The sequence below is a fragment of the Carcharhinus amblyrhynchos genome, chromosome 10, assembly GCF_965287045.1.
Source record: "Carcharhinus amblyrhynchos chromosome 10, sCarAmb.v2.hapA, whole genome shotgun sequence".
Taxonomy (NCBI): domain Eukaryota; kingdom Metazoa; phylum Chordata; class Chondrichthyes; order Carcharhiniformes; family Carcharhinidae; genus Carcharhinus; species Carcharhinus amblyrhynchos.
In genome coordinates, this window is record NC_137333.1 from 41,185,011 (window position 1) to 41,208,094 (window position 23,084).

Below are 23,084 nucleotides of genomic sequence, written 5' to 3' on the forward strand. Positions count from 1 at the left end.
AAGGGAGGTCAAGTATATAAAATACAAGAGGCTGGCTACTTAAATCATTGAAAGTCTATGGCCTATTGACTTTCAGAGGCTGATTCTCCCATCCCGCTGCGCTAATTTTCTAGCACAGTGAGGTGAGAGAATCTCACGGCTGGGCATACATGTGGCCCACCCACGCGTTCCCATCTTCCAGTGCCAGATTTTCAGCACCATCAGATCCACACTGGAAACCAGTGGGAAGACAGGTCAGTAATTTGAATCTTTATTTAAATGTAATTTCAATGTAATTAGCAGGCCTGAGACTGAATTCTCCAGGCCCACTAGCATCTCCCATCCGCTAGAGTATTTCACTCCAGCAGGGTTTATAGTAGCTCCCCACCTTCGAGCTACTAGCGGCCTGGCCCTGCTGGAGTGAAGGGATGCCTCCTAGGCATAGTCACCTTGGCAGTACCAGCCTGTGCCCCCAGTACTGCCCAAGGGCACACTGGCACTGCCCACAGACATGGAGCAGGGCATGGGGGACAATCTGTGTGGGTGGGGACTTCCACTGCCACTTTGCCAATAGGATCGATGGGGGCAGGTAAGAGGTCAGTGATCAGGGCAGGCTGGGATGGAAGGGGGGATAGCATTGTGGGGGATCCTGGGGAGGCTTACAGCATGTACAGAGGCATACTCGTTTCAGCCTCCTGGGTGGCAATAGGCCCCGCCCCTGAAATTTAATGATATTCACATTGGTGGCCTCTGCATTGCATAGAGTTTGGGAGATTCTAGTGTGAACTCCCACTGAAAAAGAAGTGTGACTTACTCCAATCTTCCCACAAATTCAACACTTAGAATTTATTTGGGAGAATTCCATCCTTAGTGTTTATTCACAAAAAACTCTTCCTATGAAGAGACACATTTGAGCTAGTTTTCGCTGGAGGGGCCAATTAAGCATCCAGTCAATAACTGGCATAACTATAAAGGTACATGGTGGGAGATACAGGAGGGATGTCCAAGATAGATTCTTTACTCAGGGAAGTGGTTGGGGTGTGGAATGCATTTCCTGCTGTGATAGTGGAGTCGGACACTTTAGGAACTTTTAAAATGGTTATTGGACAGGCACGTGGAACACACCAGAATGATAAGGTGTGAGATAGCTTGATCTTGGGTTCGGACATAGCTTGGCACAACATCAAGGGCCGAAGGGCCTGTACTGTGCTGTACTGTTCTATGTTCTATATGTTCCATAAAAAGGTAAGAGCCTCTCAAGTTTGGCAGTTTACTTGAGGGTACACAAGAAAAGAAATTTATGGTTTAGTTTTACAATTAGACAAGGAAGTCTGCATAGATCTTCAGTACAAGTTAAATGATGTTATTTTAACAAGGGACTTTTAAATGAGGGCTGAATACAAAAGAACTGTGCTTGCAATAATTTAGTTCAGAATTCAAATAGATTTTTATACTTCTAAGCAAGGTCTTATGTGAATTTTTATTTACTTTTGTAAACGTAACAGAAATCTTAAACTATCTCAAGATTATCTACTGTCAACTAGCAAGTAGCAGATAAAGCTGAACCTGACTAGAATTCTAGTTAGCTTTAGGCCATGTAATGGTCCCAGTGAAAATCAACAAACCACAGTCTATACATTACACATCAAATAATAACGTAGGAAATAGTAAAAAGCAGTATTTTATAATGCAGGAAACAGGGAGTCAATGTGCATATAGCAAGCTCTCAACCAAGGCCAGATAACCTGTTTTTGATGTGTTAATTTGAGGATGAGAGGCAGGAAACCAGGCGTAACTCCTCTTTTCTTTTCTTCAAAATAGTGCCATGGCATCTTTTATATCCAACCCAAGAGCAAGCCAAAGCCTTGGCTTAACATCTCATCCAAAAGGTGGCACTTAAGAACATAAGAAATAGGAGCAGGAGTAGGCCATCTAGCCCTTCGAGCCTGCCCCGCCATTCAATAAGATCATGGCTGATCTGTCGTGGCTCAGTTCCACATTCCCGCCCTCTCCCCATAACTCTTAATCCCCTCGCTTATCAAAAACCCATCAACCCGCGTCTTAAAAATATTTAGCGAGGTAGCCTCCACCACTTCAACGGGCAGAGAATTCCAGAGATTCACCACCCTTTGAGTGAAGAAGTTCCTCCTCAACTCCGTTCTAAACCGCCCCCCCTTTATCTTGAGGCTGTGCCCCCTAGTCCTACTGTCCTTTCTGAGCGGGAAGAGTCTCTCCACCTCTATCCTATCCATCCCATTCATCATCTTATATGTCTCAATGAGATCGCCCCTCATTCTTCTAAACTCTAACGAGTACAAGCCCAGTTTATTCAGCCTCTCCTCATAGCTCAACCCCCTCAACTCCAGTATCAGCCTAGTAAACCTCCTCTGCACTCCCTCCAAGGCCAAAATATCCTTGCGTAAGCGCGGCGACCAAAACTGCACACAGTACTCCAGCTGCAGCCTCACCAATGCCCTATACAGCTGCAGCAAGACCTCCCTACTTTTATATTCAATCCCCCTCGCTCTGAAGGCCAGCATCCCATTTGCCTTCCTGACCACCTGCTGCACCTGCAGGCTGGGTTTTTGCGACTCATGCGCAAGGACCCTCTGAGTATGCAACATACCTTGAGTACTGCACTGGGAGTGGGAGGCCAAATAGTTTGCCCAAATTCTGGAGTCTGTTATTCGTTATGTATGTCAACTGTATTTACTTGTACGCAGGGAGGACATTGTTAACAGCATGGTGGCACAGCAGTTAGCTCTACTGTCTCACAGAACCAAGGACCCAAGTTCAATTCCAGCGTTGGATGATCATCTGTGTGGAGTTTGCATGCTCTCTCCGTCACTGCATGGGTTTCCTCCAGGTGCTCGAGTTCCCTCCCCCAGTCCAAAAATGTGCAGGTTAGGTTGATTGGCTATGCTCAGAGAAATTAGTAAATTAAGTACAGGGGTTTACAGGGATAGGGGTGGGGTGGGATTTTTGCCAGTGGAGGTTCAATAGTGCAGAAGGAGGCCATTCAGCCTGTTGGGATTCTATGACTTTCTACAAAATTGACAAACTTTGACATGTGCTTTGCACATTTCACAGGAACTACATTAAGTTAAAGTGTTTTGGAAATTTAAATGTGCACATCCACAGCTCATGACACCATTTCACCTCACTGTCCATTTAATGTCAACGTCGAACATATTTGGCGCTGTTTTTAATTGAACAGTTCCGTATTTAACGAAATATGTCATATTTATGGTTAGGTGCATTGACCCGAACAGGTGTCGAAGTGTGGCAACTAGGGGAATTTCACAGTAATTCCATTGCAGTGTTAATGTAAGGCTTACTTTGACTAATAAATAAACTGTTCATTTTTCATTAACAACAAACTTTTCAAGTAGTCTGAAGTGAAGGAAGAGACAAAATAACGTGACTCAATAAAATTGTGTCAGTTTTGGTGCGAGTGATTCAGGTTCAGGGCTATCACCTTTACCACCCAGTTACAATTTCTCATATTGAGAATTCTTTTCTTGTGCTGTGCAAACCGTGGTTCAAGTCCAGGGTCATCAAACTTGAAACATTAGATCTCTTCCCTCTTCATAGATGCTGTCAGATCTGCTGAGATTTTCCAGCATTTCCTGTTTTGCAGATTCCAGCATCCACTGTCTTTTTTTTTATTATTGTAGCTTGTTAGGTTGCAGAGAGAAAGGGTATTTGGAGGGGGTTGAGAAAATATGGCCCTTGGTAGCTCAATTTCCTTTCCATCTCTTTCTCCAGTCAGCTACCCCCACTGAACCCTTAGCAACCCTTGTAACCCTGACCAGCATCTTGAGTGCTCTGCCCAAAGGCAAATTTCAACCACAATACGATGACTTTCACCACAGGTAGGACAGGGAGGCAGGTCTTGAATCACCCCAGACAGAAGGGGGTTCATGCCCTAAGCTGTGGGCATCAAGTTCCCTCAACGTCCAAGATACTCTGCTAACATGCACTTTGACATACATGTTGCAGTCTGCAATTATGGGTAGCAATGGTACAGGCTCCAATGCTCTTTGCATCACATAGTTAACCAGGAATTTTAAAACAAGAGAAATGTTCTCAGTGTTTTCAGTTTGAAATTCTCTTCTCCAGGGAGCAGTGGAAGCTGACTTATTGAGCACAAAAAATATTCAATCAGATAGATCCTTGGTTGACAAGGAAGTCAAAGTTACAAAAAGCAGTGGTTGACAGGAAAGTAGAAGAGGACACGATCAGATCCACCATGATCTTATCCAAATGTTAGAGCAGGTCTGAGGGGCTGAATAGCCTACTGCTCCTAATTCATATGTTTGCATGTACTTCTACTTCCCTCCCTGAGGCATTACTGGTCCAAGTGAATAAAAAGAACCCTACTGGGTAAATAGCCTTTTAATTGCATAAATTGGGTATGGGCGTGGAGGGACAAGTGTCAGTCGCTTATTAGGAAAGTCAACACCACAATGTCACAGCAAGGATAATTACATTGGAAAAAAAGTGTGCAGGAAGATGTCGGTGGCACTTTATTGAAAATACCTAGCAATCCGCACAAATAACAAAGTCTTGTTTTTTTGGGTCATCTGACTCTACTCCTTGATGCTCCATCCTACTTAGCACACCACTATTTTTTTTTCCTAAGTCTTTGTATCATCCCCAGTTCCTGCTTTTATTCCACCCTCCCAATGCTGTGGACTTGTTTTCCCAAACCACAAATTTGACCATTTCTTCCCCTATCCTCCCTTTCCCCAACATGGTGCAATCTTCAATGGCGCCCCATGAACACTTTCTGCATGTCCAATCTCATCATCCCATTCCTTGCAGACCATCTCTTCAAACCTCCCACTCCATATTACAATCACGTCATTGCTGACATGTTGCAAATCCACTCTCCCATCACTGCCAAACTGCACTGCTTTCATGGACCTCATCATACTCCTGGATTCTATCTTCACTCTTTATTGCACCTACTATTTTCAGACCCTGGTAAATTCTCCATGCTCCCAAACATTAAGACGGTTTCTTCCAGCATTCCATCATACTGCCACTGAGCCTGGTTCTTCCTCTGGAGCCACAATTCCTAATGTTCATACTTAATGTTTCCTTTCAGCCTTAATGTCTCCTTTCACTCTGCAGCACTGTGACATATTCTATTTGCAACCTGGAGCTCTGTTCCTTTGGCGATTTGAAACAGTTTGTGATAGAATAAATTACATAGTTAAGTCACTAGACTGTTATTAAAGTGTGAATTTAAATTGCCAGATATGGACATAAATCACAAAAATTATCCTCAAAATATCAGCAGTGTTTTGAAAATAAGCTACAGGTTGTCTTATTCAAATGCTACAAATCAATGACCCTGAAAATGTATTGTTTTTTGAATAGCATTTGGCAGTATATGGCATGACTTCCTGTGAGCAATAATAATAATAATAATAATAATCTCAAACCAAAAAAATGGCTTTTGAGTTGGGTGAGTAGCAGGATTTGACTGAGGATTAGGGTAGTATTCTATCTGAAATGGGAAAAATGTGGCCTTCTTTTGCATCAATTGTCAAGTCAATTAGGTAATCTGACCAGATCAGTATGAAGCTGAAAGTCAGTATCAGGCTACGTTGTTGCAAAAATGAAGGATTTTGGTTTGGTCTGTTAGTGCATTGTGATAAACTAAACAAAACCTGTTTTCAAACCAGCTACAATGGAAGAGTCAGTATTCTAACCTGGATTACAGTGAGGACTTCTTTTTCTTCCCGAAAAAAGGAAGACAAAATGCGTGCAAATGCATTTAGTCAGAGTCATAGAGGTTTACAGCATGGAAACGGGCCCTTCGGCCAACTTGTCCATGCCGTCCTTTTTTTTTTAAAAAACTCCCTAAATTAATCCCAATTGCCTACATTTGGCCCATATCCCTCTATATCCATTGTCCCCATGTAACTATCTAAATGCTTTTTAAAAGACAAAATTGTACCCATCTCTGCTATCACCTCTGGCAGCTTATTCTAGACACTCAGCACACTGTGTGAAAAAAAAATTGCCCCTGTGGACATTTTTGTATCTCTCCCTTCTCACCTTAAACCTATGCCCTCTAGTTTTAGACTCCCCTACCTTTAGGGAAAAATATTGACTATCTAGCTAATCTATGCCCCTCATTATTTTATAGACTTGTATAAGGTCTAGTATAAGGTCACCCCTCAGCCTCCTACGCTCCAAAGAAAAAAGTCTCAGTCTATTCAGCCTCTCCTTATAACTCAATCCATCAAGTCCTAGTAGCATCCTAATAAATCTTTTCTGCACCCTTTCTAGTTTAATAATATCCTTTCTATAATAGGGTGACCAGAATTGCACACAGTATTCCAAGTGTGGCCTTACCAATGTCTTGTACAACTTTAACAAGACATCTCAACTCCTGTATTCAATGTTCTGACCGATGAAACGAAGCATGCTGATTGCCTTCTTCACCGCTGTCCACCTGTAACTCCATTTTCAAGGAGATTTGAACATGTATCCCTAGATCTCTTTGTTCTGTAACTCTCCCCAATGCCCTACCATTAATTAAGCCCTCGGTTTAAAATCCTCTTTGTTTAAATGCCTCTCTCTCAGACCACTGAGCTGTCCTCCCTCAGCCACAACATTGATGGAGTCTTCATTTGACTTGAATCTCTATCTTGATTCACTTTGCTTGTTGTACTACTAACTTTACTGCTCTCCTCAAACCACTCCTTCCTTATGACTTACTTGCCCATATTTAGTCATTGGCCTCATCAACCCAGGTTGCCTTTCTCCCATGATCTCTCAGTGCAAGTCATCACCAACCACTTGTAATGCTCATCATATTCATCCTCTAGCCATGCCCGAATTGAGAAAATCTCTACTCCCAAGTCATGTAAAACTGCACATTCATACTAAGAATGTGATCTTTGGCCTATCATTCACCTTTTTTTTTTGCAACTATCAATCTACTTACCTATTCCCTCTCCTCTACATACGGGATCTTTGTTCCCAGTAAAGTCATTGTACTCTCCCACCTTAGTAGTTCCCCTGGTCTGGTCTGGTCTCCATCTTTACTCCCTGTGTCCAAAGCTGAATTTATCTGGTACACAATTATTTTAGCGATCCATCAAGATTTTACTTGACCATGTCAAGTGATATCAAGCCACATTTTTATCTGCCAAATTAGATTGTTATTCCAGAATCACCCTGACAGCAAATGACCAATGACTTCCAGTATCAACTATCTGCTCTTGCTTACACCACCACTGGCCCCACACCCTCCTCAGCTTTAATAACAAATCAAATATCTTGTCGACTAATGTCTTTTCTTCTTGCCCATCAAATGCAACTTCTCAAAGTTCCTACCTGACCAAGGCTTGAACCCTTGTCTTCACAACACTTTTTTTTGAGGGGGGGGGGGGGGGGGGGGGTGTCTAACTTTTCTCCATAATAGCAAAAACCTGCATTTACTTGCAAGTTGCAAAATTTGCAAGTTGTTTTAAAGTGCTTATATCTTGCCCTAGTCACTGGACTACCCAAAGCAGCTGGCTAATTTTAGACATCTTGAGAAAAAGGAACTTCCTTCATCTTGATATTTTGAACTAGTGCAATATTAAATAAGCACAAATAGCTTATTAATGTTAAGCACTACAGATACTATGCACCTAGGAAAATTCTACTACACAATCGCTGGCTGAACGATATTCTTGAGCAGACATAGCTAATTAGTGTTTTTTAATCTGGGGGTGTGATTTTTGTCTGTGCCCTTACCTCTGGTGTTATGGATATAGAGGGGCAAATTGAACTCTTACTTTCCTCTCCACTTGTCTATAAGCAGAGATTTTTTAATTTTTGAAATAGACTCTGGCATTTCCCCTCGAACCTTCTGTTCAAGAAGTCAATTTGAAAGTGACTCAGCAAACCCTACGTTTAAATCAGAAGTGTTGGTTACCCAGACAGACATTCTAGTCTGGAGGGATAGTGGACACATACGCACACAAATGGGAGATGGGAAAGAGGGAGATGGGACAACGAAGAGAATTACAAGGAGTAACTTAAAATAACATAGAAACATAGAAAACACCCTAAAGATATGCAGATTGTCAGAGTCCAATGAGTGTTTCTTCACAAAATAATTAAAATACAGGTGGGTTCAGCTGAAACCAGGACTTGCTGAATTCCTTCAAGATTGGTGATGACACAGCAAAATGAAATTGGTATTTAGAGACTTGGTCCACTCGACAGGGAATGACAGGAATCTGCCAGAGAACCAGGATTCAAGGAGGTTTTTGTTGTCAGCCTGGAATCTTGCTTGAGTGTTGACAGGCTAAATGTTCACTCTAGACTGCAGGGAGTCCAACAAGACAACATGAAAACTTTCCAAATGCCAAAAGACACCTAGGTCATGTGTTGCCCATTGAGGAGTCACTTTCAGGTTAACAATCAGTTTTATGTCTCTGTCACAATCCATTGTTCACTTCAGACAGTGGCTATTAGCACCTCTAAGTATAATGAGTTTTGAGGACTCCCTTTCTCTTCGTCAGACTGAGGATACAGCCACCTTCTGTTTCCTTGTTGAGTTGAATAATAGATCCATGCAGTGTTAGATACAAGATTTCACAAAGCTGAAAGGTGATCTTTGTCTTGTAATTACCGTTGGAAGTTTCAAGAACTACAGCTAACTTGAAAATCACGTGACCCACTGCAACCATGTTTTTGGTCCAGCAAAATCAATTTTTAAAAGAAGAGGAAGTATAGATTGATTTAAACAGTTTATGATCTCATTTATTATGGACATGACACTTATGAATATTTTGTGTAAATCATTCTAATTTTGCTTTAATTGCAACATTGACTAAAACCAGCTGCACAGTAATTTGAATACAATCTGGTGCAGCAAATTGGTATGTTCAGTAAATGAACATTGTGGCTGGGTTCCATAGAATTAAGCAGGAAAGAAGTTGGAAATGCGTGATATTCTCCATAGGCTAACACAAATATCGACAGGTGGCTTTCTGTTACCTGATAACTTAAGAGGTCAGATTATGAACAGTGCAAGAGAAAAATCAAATGTTTGCTTTAAGTTATTAGTATCATCTGCTAGAGTTGAATGTGAATATTATGAATTGCATCACACACCTGCTCATCGTTAGCTTTGCCAATTAGGTGGAAGATCCTGAATGTAGTAAGATATTGGATTTTGTCTGGACTGAGGGAGGAGACTTGGAGACAAAATTGGAATTATTTTGATGTATTTGTCAGTGAGCACTTGTTACGTTAATAGTTCTTCTCAAACTGATAGATCAAAAAATAAAATATCTGGTCTTGCAGGTTCTGATGTTTCAAGTATACATCCAAATGATACTTAAATGTGATGGGAGTTTCTGCCTGCATCAGCCATTGAGTCAGTGAATTCCACACCCCTACAGTGAAAAAAAAATACCCTTTTGTAATTACAATATATCTGTTACATAAAATAATACCACTCTAGACCCCCTCAATTTTATATATTTCAAAGAAATCTCCACTCAGCCTCTTCCATTCAAAAGGGAAACCCCAGCCTATCCAATCTTGGCCACAGCTAAAATTCTTCATTCTTGGTACCCTCTTATGAAGAAATTGCTCTTCTACTGTGTACACAGTACTTCTATGGTATCTGATTAATGTTTTATACAGCACCAGCATACACTTCCAATTCTTATACTCTATGCCTTTCTCAATAAAGGAAAGTATCCCACATGCTTTCTAAATTATATTTACAACCTGTCGAACCTTCAGGGATCTGTAGCTGTGCAGTCCAAGGTCCCTCTGCTCCTTGTATATCTCAGTAATCAAACATCTATTGTATGTCTCCCTTCTTTGTTTCTCATCTCAAAACGCATTGCCTCCCATTTTTCTACATTGAATTCCATTTATACTTTTATGTATGCCTGTTGAACTGTTCATGTGATCTACAGCTTTCTTCCACACTATCACTAGGTGGCCAATTTTGATACTACCTGCAATCTTTTGAATCATGCCACTTGCATTTAAGTCTATATCATTAATGCATTCCACAAAACAATACTACAAGAATTCTAAGCCATTTAAGATTTCCTTTCCCACTCTGTCCATTCCATTCAACGCTCCACACTCTTCCTTAACTAAAATGTCTGCATTGTGAAAACAGATATAAGTATGCATCAAGAGCCATGGGCACATCTTCTGCCTCCACATATAAGTTACATTTTGGTCTCCAATTGGCCACTGATGCAAAAGACATAGCTGAAGAATTATTTGCAATCTTCAGTACCATTTGCAACACCTCAGATTCAATCCATGTCCAAAAGCTGCAAGACCTGGACAACATTAGAGCCTGAGTTTCTAACTGTCAAGTAGCGTTTGCACCACACAGCTGCTTGGCAATGACCATCTGCGACAAGGGAAAATCTAATACTTAACACTCAGTGGCCTCACTCCATCCAACATCCAGGGGAGTTACCTTTGACTAGAAACTGAACTAGTAACATAAATATTATAGTGAGAAAAACAGGTCAGAGATTAGGAATAACTCACCCCCACTCCTTGGACCCTGTCCATCATCTCCAAGGTAAAAAGTCTGACAACACCAGGTTTTAGTCCAACCGATTTATTTGATAATAGACTCACAAGCTTTCGCCGGCATACCCACATCATCTCCAAGGCACAGGTTTTATTATTTATTAGGCAAAAATAAGGCTTACATTAACACTGCAATGAAATTACTGTAAAATTCCCCTCGTAGCCACACTCTGGCACCTGTTTGGGTCAATGCACCAACCAACACATCTTTCAAACTGTGGGAGGAAACCGGAGCATCCAGAGAAAACCCACGCAGACAGTGACCCAAACTGGGAATCAAACCCAGATCCCTGGTGCTGTGAGGCAGCAGTGCTAACTAGTGTGCCCCATCCAGTTTCCTGGATGAGTGCAGTTTCAGCAACATTAAAGCAGCTCAACTCCATGCAGAACTAAACTGCCACTTGATTGGCATCACATCCACCATATTAAAGTTGCATTCTCTCCATCACAAACAAACAACGGCAGCTGTGTGTTGCATCTCCTAGATGCAGTGCTGCAACTCAGAGTTGTTTAACAATTCCCAAATCCATCACTTCTATCACTCAGAAGGACAAGAGCAGCAGATCCAATAGTGGTATATCCTCCGGAGTGGTAATCTTACGCAGAAAAGTCCAACCTTTAGTGCCTGACCACCAATCCTGCCAATGTATTCTTACCACTTCCATGACAAACCTAACGTGTGCCTGGCTTGGAAGTGGCTGGACCTTTAAATCCAGATTTACAGCAGCCAGTGTCATAACAAAGGGCCACAGCCTCCTGGCATCAGACTCTCGAACCTTCAACTGAATGCCTTTGGAATGTGCTATTCTGCGCAATTCTCACCCAGCTGATTCAGATGGTCAGGCCATTGGGACATGGACCAAAGAATGCTCGAGGCTGCAGTAAAATTTTTCTTTGGAATCATCTGTAGCTTCCAGTATTGGGGCATATGTGGAGGACGATAGCACACTCATTCTGGTATATGACGACATCAAGGATCATGAGCCATTCATTTATCTAACAAGGGGAGTCTCTGAGATGGCCAACTAGATCATTTTTAATGGCAAAGACAACCCTGTGTAGATGATCATCATCTTCGTGTTTACTTTTCTAGAAGAAGGTGTGACCTGCCAGTGTCCTTGAGCTGGTCTTCTCCTACCCGTTGGGACTTATTTAAGTCAGCGATATCAATGTCAAAACATCTGAGCTCCTTGGCAACAATAGCAGAACACTGTTCGGTCTGTCGCAGTTGGGGTCGTCCATCAAGTCATGTTTCAGGTCCTGAATTCCATTTTAAAAGGGTGGAGGATGCCTGTGCACGAGTTCTTGTAACGTGGGGTACACACCAGCTACCTCACAAGCTTGACAGAGCAAGACCACGATGCAGTGGCAAGGGGCTCCAAGATGACTGAAGGCAAAGCTCCATTGTATAGAGCTAGGATGTACCAGCACACAAACTTCAGCAATCCATCTCTCACTTTCTAACAGGACCTCTCTCCCTGGGATTCATAAAATGCAATATGGCTGCCTTCTTCACTGAAATCACACTCTTTACACGCTCTCTCTGCATGGATGTCTCACTCTTTACAGCCATGATCATACTGAATGATACTGATTGAAGGATCAAATGGCTTCCTCCTGCTCCTGTTTTCTATTTATCTAAATTTCTGCACCGCTGAACTCTCAGTCTTTACACACCTCTCTCCTCACTAAGCTCTCCTCTTTGCATTCTGATCAAAGGAGAGCTGAAGGCATTTGCCTTTCAAACAAAACTAAAATGTACTAAACTGGTATCAAACAACATGTTTACGAATCTGATCATTTTGTAAAGGGAAAATTTTAATAAGTCAGTGGGACATAATTGGAGATCAAGTGTGCATACTTCAAGTTAGAATCACAAAAAAATGCAACTCAAAACAGAAAATCTGGCCACAGAGCATCATGATAGTCTGTACACACATTATAGGGCTTCTCTCCTCCAAATGGCTATCAATATAAATGACCAATGTCTATTCAACAATTCTCCATTTGAAAGTACTATTCCTGATCAGTTCAGTGCTCTATAATGGACTGTTGGGAAACTGATTATTATTGAAACAGAAACTACATTTAGGATTGAAATAGGAGAATCTACATTTCACAAAGGAATACAAGTGTCAAATTAAATTGTCGGGACATCCCAAAGCACTTTAGAGCCACTGGAGTGCCCTGTAAGAATAGCTAGCCATCTTCAATTACATCCTGCTGTCATGTCATCTATTATTTGCAAAATAAAACCCAAACCAGATTTAACAAAGGCCAATTCTTTTCATTTGAAATTCGTATTGGTTTCTTCGGAGTACAGTTTAGGAATATAATATTCATTTAAATGTATGGTATTATCAGCTGCTTGTTATTTCAACACAATTAATACATTGTATTTCTTTAAAGGTGAACTACAGCAGTTGAAAAAACTTGTATTCATAGCTTCTAAATTACTAATACATAAATCTTAGCTATCTGTAGTTGCTTATCCAACAGGTTATTTTTGATCAAATCAGGAGGAAAAGGTGGTGATATATGATCCAAATGCAAGAACATTTCTCAAAACATTGCAAAATCCTACCACGACAGGTGGTAGAATTTAAATTCAATCAATAAATCTGGAATCAAAATTTAGTGTCAGTAACAGGGATCATGAAACCATCATGGATTATTGTAAAAACCCAACTGGTTCACTAATGCCCTTTCTGGAACGAAATCCCCTGTCCTTCCTGGTCTGGCCGACATGCGATTCCAGACTCGTCGCAATCTGGCTGACTTTTAAATGCCTGCTGAAATGGCCTTGCAAACCGCTCAGTTATATCAAACTCCGACAAAGTCCAAAAGAAATTGAAGCAAATGGACCACAAAGCATTGACCTAGGCATCAGGGTTAGGGCACACCTAGCCCTGTCAACTTTTCAAAGTCCTCCTTAACATCAAGGGCATGCCAAAATTGGAAGAGCTGTCCCACAGGCTTGTCAAGCAACAGGCTGAGAGCCACACTCAAATTATACATTACAGACAATACTCCAGGAACCACCATCATCATCACTGGGTGTGCCCTGTCTGTTAAGACAGACTCAGCAGAAGTGGCAGCATTTTAGAATAGTATCCAAAGGGAGTTGCCCTGGATTCCACATGTCATGAAGTTTTACAGCACGTCAAACACAGGCAAGGAAATACCCTGCTGATTACCACCCGCTGCCGCCCACCCCCAAATCGACTGACGAATCAGTACTCCTCCATATTGGACACCAAAAGGAAAATGGCAAAGACACAGAACGTAATCTGAGTGAGGCATTTCCAATGTCCATCACCAAGAGTAGTTCGGTTGCACCATTTTCAAATGAGCTGGCTCAGTGTGCAGCAGGAGATGAGGACACCAACAAAATGGATACCTGAATCTCATCCTCACCAATCTACCCATCGCACATGCATCTGTCCATGGCAATATTGATAGAAGTGACCACTCCACAGTGTTACAAAGTTGGATAGTCTAATTGTAGATGGGACGTAGGAAGTTAAAAATTGGTGTTTGTAAAATTGTAAAATGCTAGGGAAAGCATTGTGGTCCCATTAAAAGGTGGTGTCTTTTCTGTGCTTAGAGATTTAAAATGCAAGGACAGAGAGCCCAAGTTGAAACATTAGTATTGAAAGGCCAAGCAGCAGTTTTTACCAAGACAAGAGGCTTTTGAATTTAGCCAATTTGAATCGAGCACTACGATACAAAAGCATATTAAATTTAAATCTGATGGTTTTGACCACCGAGAACCAATCCTATTGCGGGAAATATTGATATTTCATCACTGGTATAAAAGAAGGGGGCAATGGAAGAAAGAGAAGACAGCAACTGTCACTTGCCAGAGTGAACAGCTCTCAACTCTCAAGAGAAAAATTGCTGGCTCTCAGTTTCATCTATGTCTTGAGAGAAAGCACCATCTAGATAGCAAAGGTACCAAAGAAAAAAGAAGTTCCAACAGTGAAAGCCCAGAATATTCCTGAAGACAAAACCTGGTTCTAATTTAGACAGAGTGACTAAGTTTTATTTTTGTTGAAGAATGAGAATTATATTTATTTGAACAGCATACCATTAGAATCTTGTTTTATTCAGAAATAGTTAATAGTTAGAAGGGATTTATTCGGTTTGTTAATAGTTTAGGTAATTTCACCACTGTTAGATAAATAAATTGTTACGTCTTGATTTTAGAATGAGTGTCAGATTATTTTTTCCTTTAACTACTGGAAGGTGCTGAAAAGCAGGTCACGCCACTTCACACATACTTTTCACAGATTATAGGGCGAGGTACTCCTCTTTAGGAATTTCAGTGTTAGTTTTCAGAGGGAGGGGATCCACCTCTGCTTGAAAACAACAGCTCATGGAGACAATGTCTTGTCTTCACACCTCAGATAGTTTTCATTGTGTTGCGTGGCACTACCACCACGGTAAGTGGGATAGATATTGAACAGAAGGAACACCTCAAAACTTGGCATCCACGAGGCAGTGTCGACCATCAGCAACAGCAGAATTGTATTCAACCCAAGATACCTCCTGTTATACCATAGCCGTCAAGCTGGGTGATCAACCCTGGTTCAATGAAAAATGGAGACGGGCATGCTAGGGATAGCACCAAGCAAACCTAAAAATCAGGTGGCAACCTGGTGGACCGACAACACAGGTATACTTGCATTCCAAATAGCAGAAACAGCATGCATTAGACAGAGCTGAGTGATCCCACAACAAACAGGCCAGAGCTAAGCTCTGCAATCCTACTACATCCAATCATGAATGGAAATGGGCAATTAGACAATTAACCAGAGGAGGTGATCCACAATGATGGGGGAGCCGAGCACATCAGTTGAAAAGACAATGTTGAAGCATTTGCAACTTGACATTGCACCTGCACAAATTCATACAGTACGTTACTCAATTGCATGGTGGGATGTATGTCTTTCTGGACTGGCAGCAGCATCATATTGGTGGATGCTGTAACCACTCCATAGTAGCATCAAGAAATAGCATGCTTAACCTGTTGCTGAAACTAAGAAAATAAGAACATAAGAAATAGGAGCAGGAGTAGGCCATCTAGCCCTTCGAGCCTTCCCCGCCATTCAATAAGATCATGGCTGATCTGAAGTGGATCAGTTCCACTTTCCCGCTTTCTCCCCATAACCCTTAATTCCCTTGTCTGTCAAAAACCTATCTGCCTGTGACTTAAATATATTCAGCAAGGTAGCCTCCGCCACTTCAATGGGCAGAGAATTCCAGAGAATCACCACCCTTTGAGTGAAGAAGTTCCTCCTCAACTCCGATCTAAACTGTCCCCCCCCACTTATCTTGAGGCTGTGCCCTCTAGTCCTGCTATCCTTTCTAAGCGGGAAGAATCTCTCTACCTCTACCCTATCCATCCCTTTCATTATCTTATACGTCTCTATAAGATTCCCCCTCATCCTACTAAACTCCAATGCATACAGACCCAGTCCATTTAGCCGTTTTCCAATTTTCCGGCACTTCCCCGAAATCCAGCGAATTTTGGTAAATAACTACTAAGGCATCCACTATCACCTCTGCCATTTCCTTCAGAACCCTGGGATGCATTCCGTCCGGTCCTGGGGACTTGTCCACCTTCAGTCCCATTAGTTTATCAAGCACTACCTCTCTCTCTAGTGACAGAAATTGCATTCAGGCCTCAACTCCTACCATCCTTCTATCTTTAATATCCAGCAAACTATTCGTGTCCTCCTCCGTGAAGACCGAGGCAAAAAACTTATTTAAGGCCTCAGCCATTTCCTCATCTCCCACCGCTAAATCCCCCCTCTCATCCTCTAAGGGTCCAACATTCACTCTAGCCAGCCTCCTCTTCTTTATATATTTGTAAAAACTCTTACTGTCCTTTTTTATATTTAGTGCTAGTTTAGCTTCATAGTCTATCTTTCCTTTCTTTATCAACTTCTTAGTCATTCTTTGATTTTTAAATCTTTCCCAATCTTCTAATCGCCCACTACTTTTAGCCACTCCGAACGCATCAGCTTTTAATTTAATACTCTCCTTTATTTCCTTCGATGACCACAGCTGGTTATCTCTTCTTTACCATCGGAATATATTTCTGCCGAGTACCGAAAAAGATCTTAAAAATCCTCCACTGTTCCTCAGCCATCCTACCGGCCAATCTGCGCCCCCAATCTACATTTGCCAATTCCTCTCTCATCCTATTGTACTCCCCTCTGTTCAAACAGAGGACACAGGTTCGGGACCCTACTTTCTCATCCTCCATCTGCATCAAAAACTCAACCATGCAATGATTGCTTGTCCCAAGAGGATCCCTCACAATAAGATCCCTAATTCTACCTGCCTTGTTACACAACACCAGATCTAAAGGTAGCTCACTCCCTCGTAAGTTCCGTCACACACTGTTCAAGGAAACTATCCCGACAGTTTGAAGGAAACTTTTGAGAAGCTTTGGCTTTCCAGCATCCATCCCAACTATCGGCTGATCACGTTCCCCCAGCAGGTGGAGTGCAGACCATACTCAGCCAGGCAGTAGGTGCAATATGCAGAAGAAAATCTTTACAGTAGAATGTGATTAGGCATCACTTGTTCAACATATTTTCTTCTTGTTTAAACACCCACAACCCCCTATAGTTAGGACGTTACAGAAACCCACTGGGCGGAATTTTACGTGATTTTTCTAAGTGTACAGCTAGCGTGAAAATGGGAGAATTGCTGACTTATTTTTCCGACAAGTTTTCACTCCCAATTTCATGCACTTACGGCGAATTTTACGGCAGGAAAATGCCATACAATCTGGCATAAAGCAGCTAATGCAAATGGCGCCGATTTTTGAAACCGGCACAATTTTATGACACCCAGATCTCTAGCGCAGTCAGCCTCTCAAAGATGACTAGAGTATTTGTTGAGATAGAGATCAGCCATGATCATGTTGAATGCACGAGCAAGCTCAATGGGCCAAATTTCTGCTGCTTCCTCCTTTTTTCCGCCCCCCCCATGTTTCTACATAAATGCATTTTAAATATTTCAGCTGACATGTTGGAATTAATAGGTGGCCCAAGATAGAAAATAGAATACATGTTGATCTTGATGTACCTTTCATGTTTTCTGTAACAACAAATATTGCATTTCTTTTCCATGTTTTAAAATGTCTAAAAACAATTTTGTACATTAAATTAACAGCAATGTAGAACAGTGCATTATGAAAGAAAATAATAGTATTCCTATATAGCAATTACAAAACTCTTTATCTACGCAGATCAGAAAACCTAAATTGCATACTAGAGGTTGGCAAATGATTGGTTAGTAATACCCACAAGAACATTTTCCCTAGCTTTTAAAATGTGTACAACTTCAGATGTGATGAAGAAGTTCATTAAATGTAAATACAATTTCAGAGAATACATTAACTCACTGTGACAGCAGATGGCAAAGGTCTCAACAATCAAAAATACAACCTTAACCTCCAAGCAACATTTGTACAATCAATTCACTCATGTTCAATCGAGAAGCAATGCATTTCCTGATGTTGGAAATTAGGAACAAGGACAGAAAACACTGGAAACACTCTGCAAGACGGTGACCATTTGACAAAGACAAAGGTTACAATAGCATGAAGGTCATTGAAGAGGTGTACATCTGAGACCTGCAGATGCTGACTAACCTGCCAAATGGTAGCAACATTTCCTGCTGGTTTCATTAAAATTCATGTTCATCCTCCTAACCTATGCATTTTAGGACACTAAGGGGTAATTTAACACAATCAGTTCACCTAACCTGCACATGTTTGCACTGTGGGAGGAAACCAGAGCACCCAGAGGAAACTCACAAAAGACATGGGGAGAATGTACAAACTCCACAGTCACCCAAGGCCAGAATTGAACCCAGGTCCCTGGCACCATGAAGGAGTAATGCTGACCATTGTGCTAACACGCTGCCCACCGTGGATCCAAAAACTGTTAATCCATCTTTTACAGCCTCAAACCCAAAAACATACTTGCCTTCTGCAGAAATTGAATTTATTTTCGGCATTTTTTCCAAAAGAGACCTGTCTCATGGAAGTTAAAGATTCAGCAAAAGCACCTGCTACTGCTACACCTCAGGTTACATAAATTTGCCCCTCTCTTCAAACACTCAAAACAGCCTGAACTTATTTAAATAATTTATATGTAGCTTCCTTTAATTTTGATTTCTCAGAGGCCCTCGCTTTGTCCTGAATTGTAGCTGTGCTTAAAAAGAATTTGCCATTGGGATTGATCTTCAATTCAAGTGGCCATTCAGTGCTTTATTCTCACCACCACATGGCTGTACAAACTTTGAAGAAATTATACTCTGATCACTGAGCTTAGTTTTCTCTTGAGTTTTCCTAATAATATGCATCATGGATTCAGGCAAGTTCATGTAATTAACATCAATTACGTGCTCACCTTGCTCGAGATATCCAAGTACATTAGATTAACTCCAAATTAATAGTTTTCCTTTTAGTGACCAGGGGAGTTGAAGAATAATGTTGCTTAGACTTGATTTGGCTAAATTTTAACAGAGCACTCACATCACAGTAACATGCAAGTTCACAGTTAATGTTAAATAAAACTTCAAATAGTTCTAGTGAAAATGAAGCACCTATAAAGTGATGCATAACATTCACAGAATTAGTTCTTATGTCGCGTTAGCACAGTAAAGAGTTTGGACACGGTTTTTAACGCAGGTGCAGAGCTTGGAATCGCAAACACTGTTCCCAATTCACTGCAATGCACATACACCTGCAGTTTATTGTGTGTATGTCACAAGTGCAAAAATTGTGTTAAATTGAAATGAAAGGCCACATCATTTAAGTAAATTTATCATTTCATTTTTTTTGTTGAAAAGGTAAGATGCTGTCAGAAAGCACTTAAAACAGGGGCTATCATTCAATGTATCATCAAAATGTTATTGCACATCTAATAGAACCATTAGTGAATGTAAAAGACAAACATTACTTGTGTGAACAAATTTGCACACAATCGTAAAATGGCCAAATGGGTTGAAGGAAGTAAACAAAACATTCTATGCAAGTAACAGCCCACAAGTTCACAAAAAAAAAACTTACCATCATCTTTTCAAAGAGTAAAATAACCTCCTGCTCTGGCAACTGCTTTGAGGAGCCTTTATCTTCCAGTAATTGTGTAGGCCAGTCACGACTGGAAAATTGTGCCTGCTTAAGATTTGGTCTGCCCCGTCTGCTGCCTGTAACTCGGATGCTGGCAAACCTGTCCAGCTGCAAAAAGTTAAAAAAAAATTACAACCACGTCAATGTATGTGTCTTTATATGTTCTATTTGTGAACAGAACTCCCACTCACCTGACAAAGGAGCAGGAGGCACTCCAAAAGCTAGTGGCTTTTGCTACCATATAAACATGTAGGACTTTAACCTGGTATTGTGAGGCTTCTTACTGTGTTTATCCCAGTCCAATGCCAGCATCTCCACATCATGACTATTTTAACAATCCCACAGTATACCTAACCTCTCCCAAAAGGCACCTCCAAAGAGTATCCTAGTTCTTCAAATAATTCCAGTAAGTTTAAAACTTCCCTTAATCGGTAAAGCAGACAAGTGTGATTATGCTGTGCCTTTAAAAATCTTGTAAAGCATATGTTTAACATTCAGCTGTTTTCCAAGATGCCTATTTATTTGAGCAACAGGCAGCTCAAATGTTGAGATAATGCAGGATAATGGTGATTTTAGCTCGTAGTGTGTTCGTCTAAACAGAGTTAATGCATTTGTGTTAATGTGGGTTTCCCTTCGGGTTTCAGAATAGGCTTTTGATTCAGTTAACAGAGACATTGATTGGAGCCAAGCTTGCTGGAGAGACAGTGTTTAAACAATCAGTTACTTCCTGATTCTGAAGAAAGCAAGGTGTCTTTCTATCAATCTCTCTGGAAATTGTCTTCGGGCAGCCCTAAAAGAAGGTATCTCTGTCTCTGTCTCTCCCTCTCTAGAAGTATTCAGAAAGCTCTTGGACTGTTAACAGGTTCAAGCACGAGCCACGATTTTGCTAACTGATTTTGAAGAGAAATATTGCTTGCAATAGAGCCAAAAGAGATAGGTTAGCATTAAGAATTATTTCTTGTCTTGTTCAAATGTTAAACTGATTCCTTTATTATTTTTAAACTATATTGTTAAATTAAGTTTGCTTTGCTAAAAGCTTCCAAGTGTGTCAATAGAATCACACCTGGAGTGAAAAATCTTATCCTCACATTAATGCCAAAGTGGGAAATAATCGGGGAGTAGTATTAACTTCAGAATATTCCTTGCAGTTTTGGATCCGTACCCTAACACAAATCATGTTTTGAACTTACCACCAATGAAAATAGGGTACTTTCGAAGGCAGCAGCACTTTAGCTGCTTTCACAAGCCAGCAACGTGCAAACTACAACCCTCCCACCCATTCATTTCCTCTCCCCAACATCATGTTCCTCTACCACCCCATCATCATGAAAATGGTAGGTGCAAGGTTCAGAAGTGGGACTTCTGGAATCAGGGAACCTATACCGTTTTGGCTTAGCTGAAGACACTACTTTCCCTGCAAAAATTCAGGTCAAAGTAGAAGGTAACAAAAAAAAAGATAATTATTGGCTTCAGGATTACTGTGAGGATGGTAAAATGGCAGAAGCATGGAAAATGGAGCTCACTGCAATTAAGTGTGAAGTCAAGAGCAATCACTCTTACCTCACTTGTAGAAACCAGGTCTTTGATCCCTGTTTAGACCAAGACTGGAAAGAGGTCTTGAGTCAAGCAGTCCTGGTGAATCCTAAACTGAGCATCAGCAAAGAGGTTATCCCACAGTCAGTCCTATTTAATGGCACCTTCCATTACCTTGTTGATGATTAAAATGGGGTAACAATTAGCCAGATTAGATTTGGACATTTTTTTTTGGGATAAGACATATCTGGGCAATTTTCCGCGCTGTCGAGTGTTGCTGCTTACACAAGTTTACATAAGATATACTGAGCAAAAACAGACTACTCGGCTCAAACAGTCCATGCTATTGTTTATGCTTCCCTCAACCCTCCTCACAACTTTCCTCATACAAAATGACCATCATAACGATCTACGCAGAAAATATCTGCTGCTTAGGCAACTTGGGTGTTGCTAAGTTGCAAAGCTGGAGTCTGAGTTGCGGACACATAAATCAGGAAGTTAAAAGTACACACAGCAATCACGGGGACTTAAATCTAGACAGACTGGGAAACCTACTTAGCACCAATGATAAGAATGAATTCCTGGAACGTACACACAATGGGTTTCTAAAACAGTATGTTGAGGGACTAACTAGATAACAGGCTATTGTAGATTAGTGTTGTGCAGCTGGAAAGTGTTCATTGCAAAGGAACCTTTAGGGAAGATAGGCCATAATAAGACTGAATTTTACACACAGTTTGGAAGTGTTGCAGTTCAATCTGAAGCTTGAGTATTCAATCTAAATAAAGGAAACTATGAAGAAATGAGGGACGAGTTGGCAGAGGTAAACTGAGGAATTACATTAAAAGTTATGATGGCAGACAGGCAATGTTAGCAGTGAAACAATTAATTCATGATTTGTGACAAATTTACACTTCTTTAAAAAGTACAAGAGCCAGTAGGAAAAATGATAACCATGACTAACAAGAAAGGTTTGTATGCTATCAAACCATAGAAAGAGACATAGGAAGTTCTTAAAGTAGTAAGCCTGAAGATTGGGAACATTTTAAAATGGGGCTGAACGTTCATAAATACCTGGATCTGATTATCTCATCCCAGAACATTGAAAGAAATGGCTGTGGAAGCAGTGGGTGCATTAATATTCAGCTTTCAAAATGCTATAGATTTAGGAATAGGGCCAGTGGATTGGAAGGTAGCAAATGTGACTCCTCAATTTGAAAAAGAGTACAGAAAGTGCAACACCTTTTTTTGGATGGTTTTAAGAGATGGATAGTGACATCTCTCGTCTCAAACGTGTTCTTTTGTCTTTGAAAGATGGTGTGGTAGCTTTTGAATCCACCAACCGGGTGTCAGTTATCCTCGTCAATCAATTTCAGTCTTTCATTGTTCACTTTGAAACTAAAAGTCAGTTCCCAAAGATTCCATACCAACTACAGTTTATTTTTAAAAGTAATGAATGTAACATACATTTATAACACGTCGACATCTTCACATCTTTACTGGGCATGACAACAACTTTTTTCTGGATTGTTGCAAGGCTTGACAGGCAGGCAGACCCTAACAAATCAGGTGGGCAGGGACAGTGCCAACTGTCAAATGAGATTTTATACTGAATCTAATTTATTTATTGTAATATTTTTGGTTTGTGTTTTAGAATTAGTATTAAAGCAGTTTTCAAATACAAGAGAAAGATTTGTTATTGTATATTTTGTTACTGTCTTTATGAAGTTATTTCTATTTCATTACAAAATTGATTCAATTAATGTTTGACTGTAATTTCTAGTTAACTTTTGTTTTATGGATTGTTCTATTGAATAAAAAG

The 23,084-nt window shown here is 40.7% G+C and overlaps 1 protein-coding gene across 1 annotated transcript in view; it reads right to left on the reverse strand.

Annotated features, from left to right (window-relative positions):
• LOC145348875 (protein diaphanous homolog 3-like) overlaps positions 1–23,084 on the reverse strand; it is a 527,933-nt gene that overhangs the window by 484,579 nt on the left and 20,270 nt on the right. Inside the window, exon 3 of the mRNA XM_080196908.1 lies at positions 19,670–19,837. Coding sequence (XP_080053034.1) covers positions 19,670–19,837 — 168 coding nt within the window. The remainder of the gene's footprint in view (positions 1–19,669; positions 19,838–23,084) is intronic.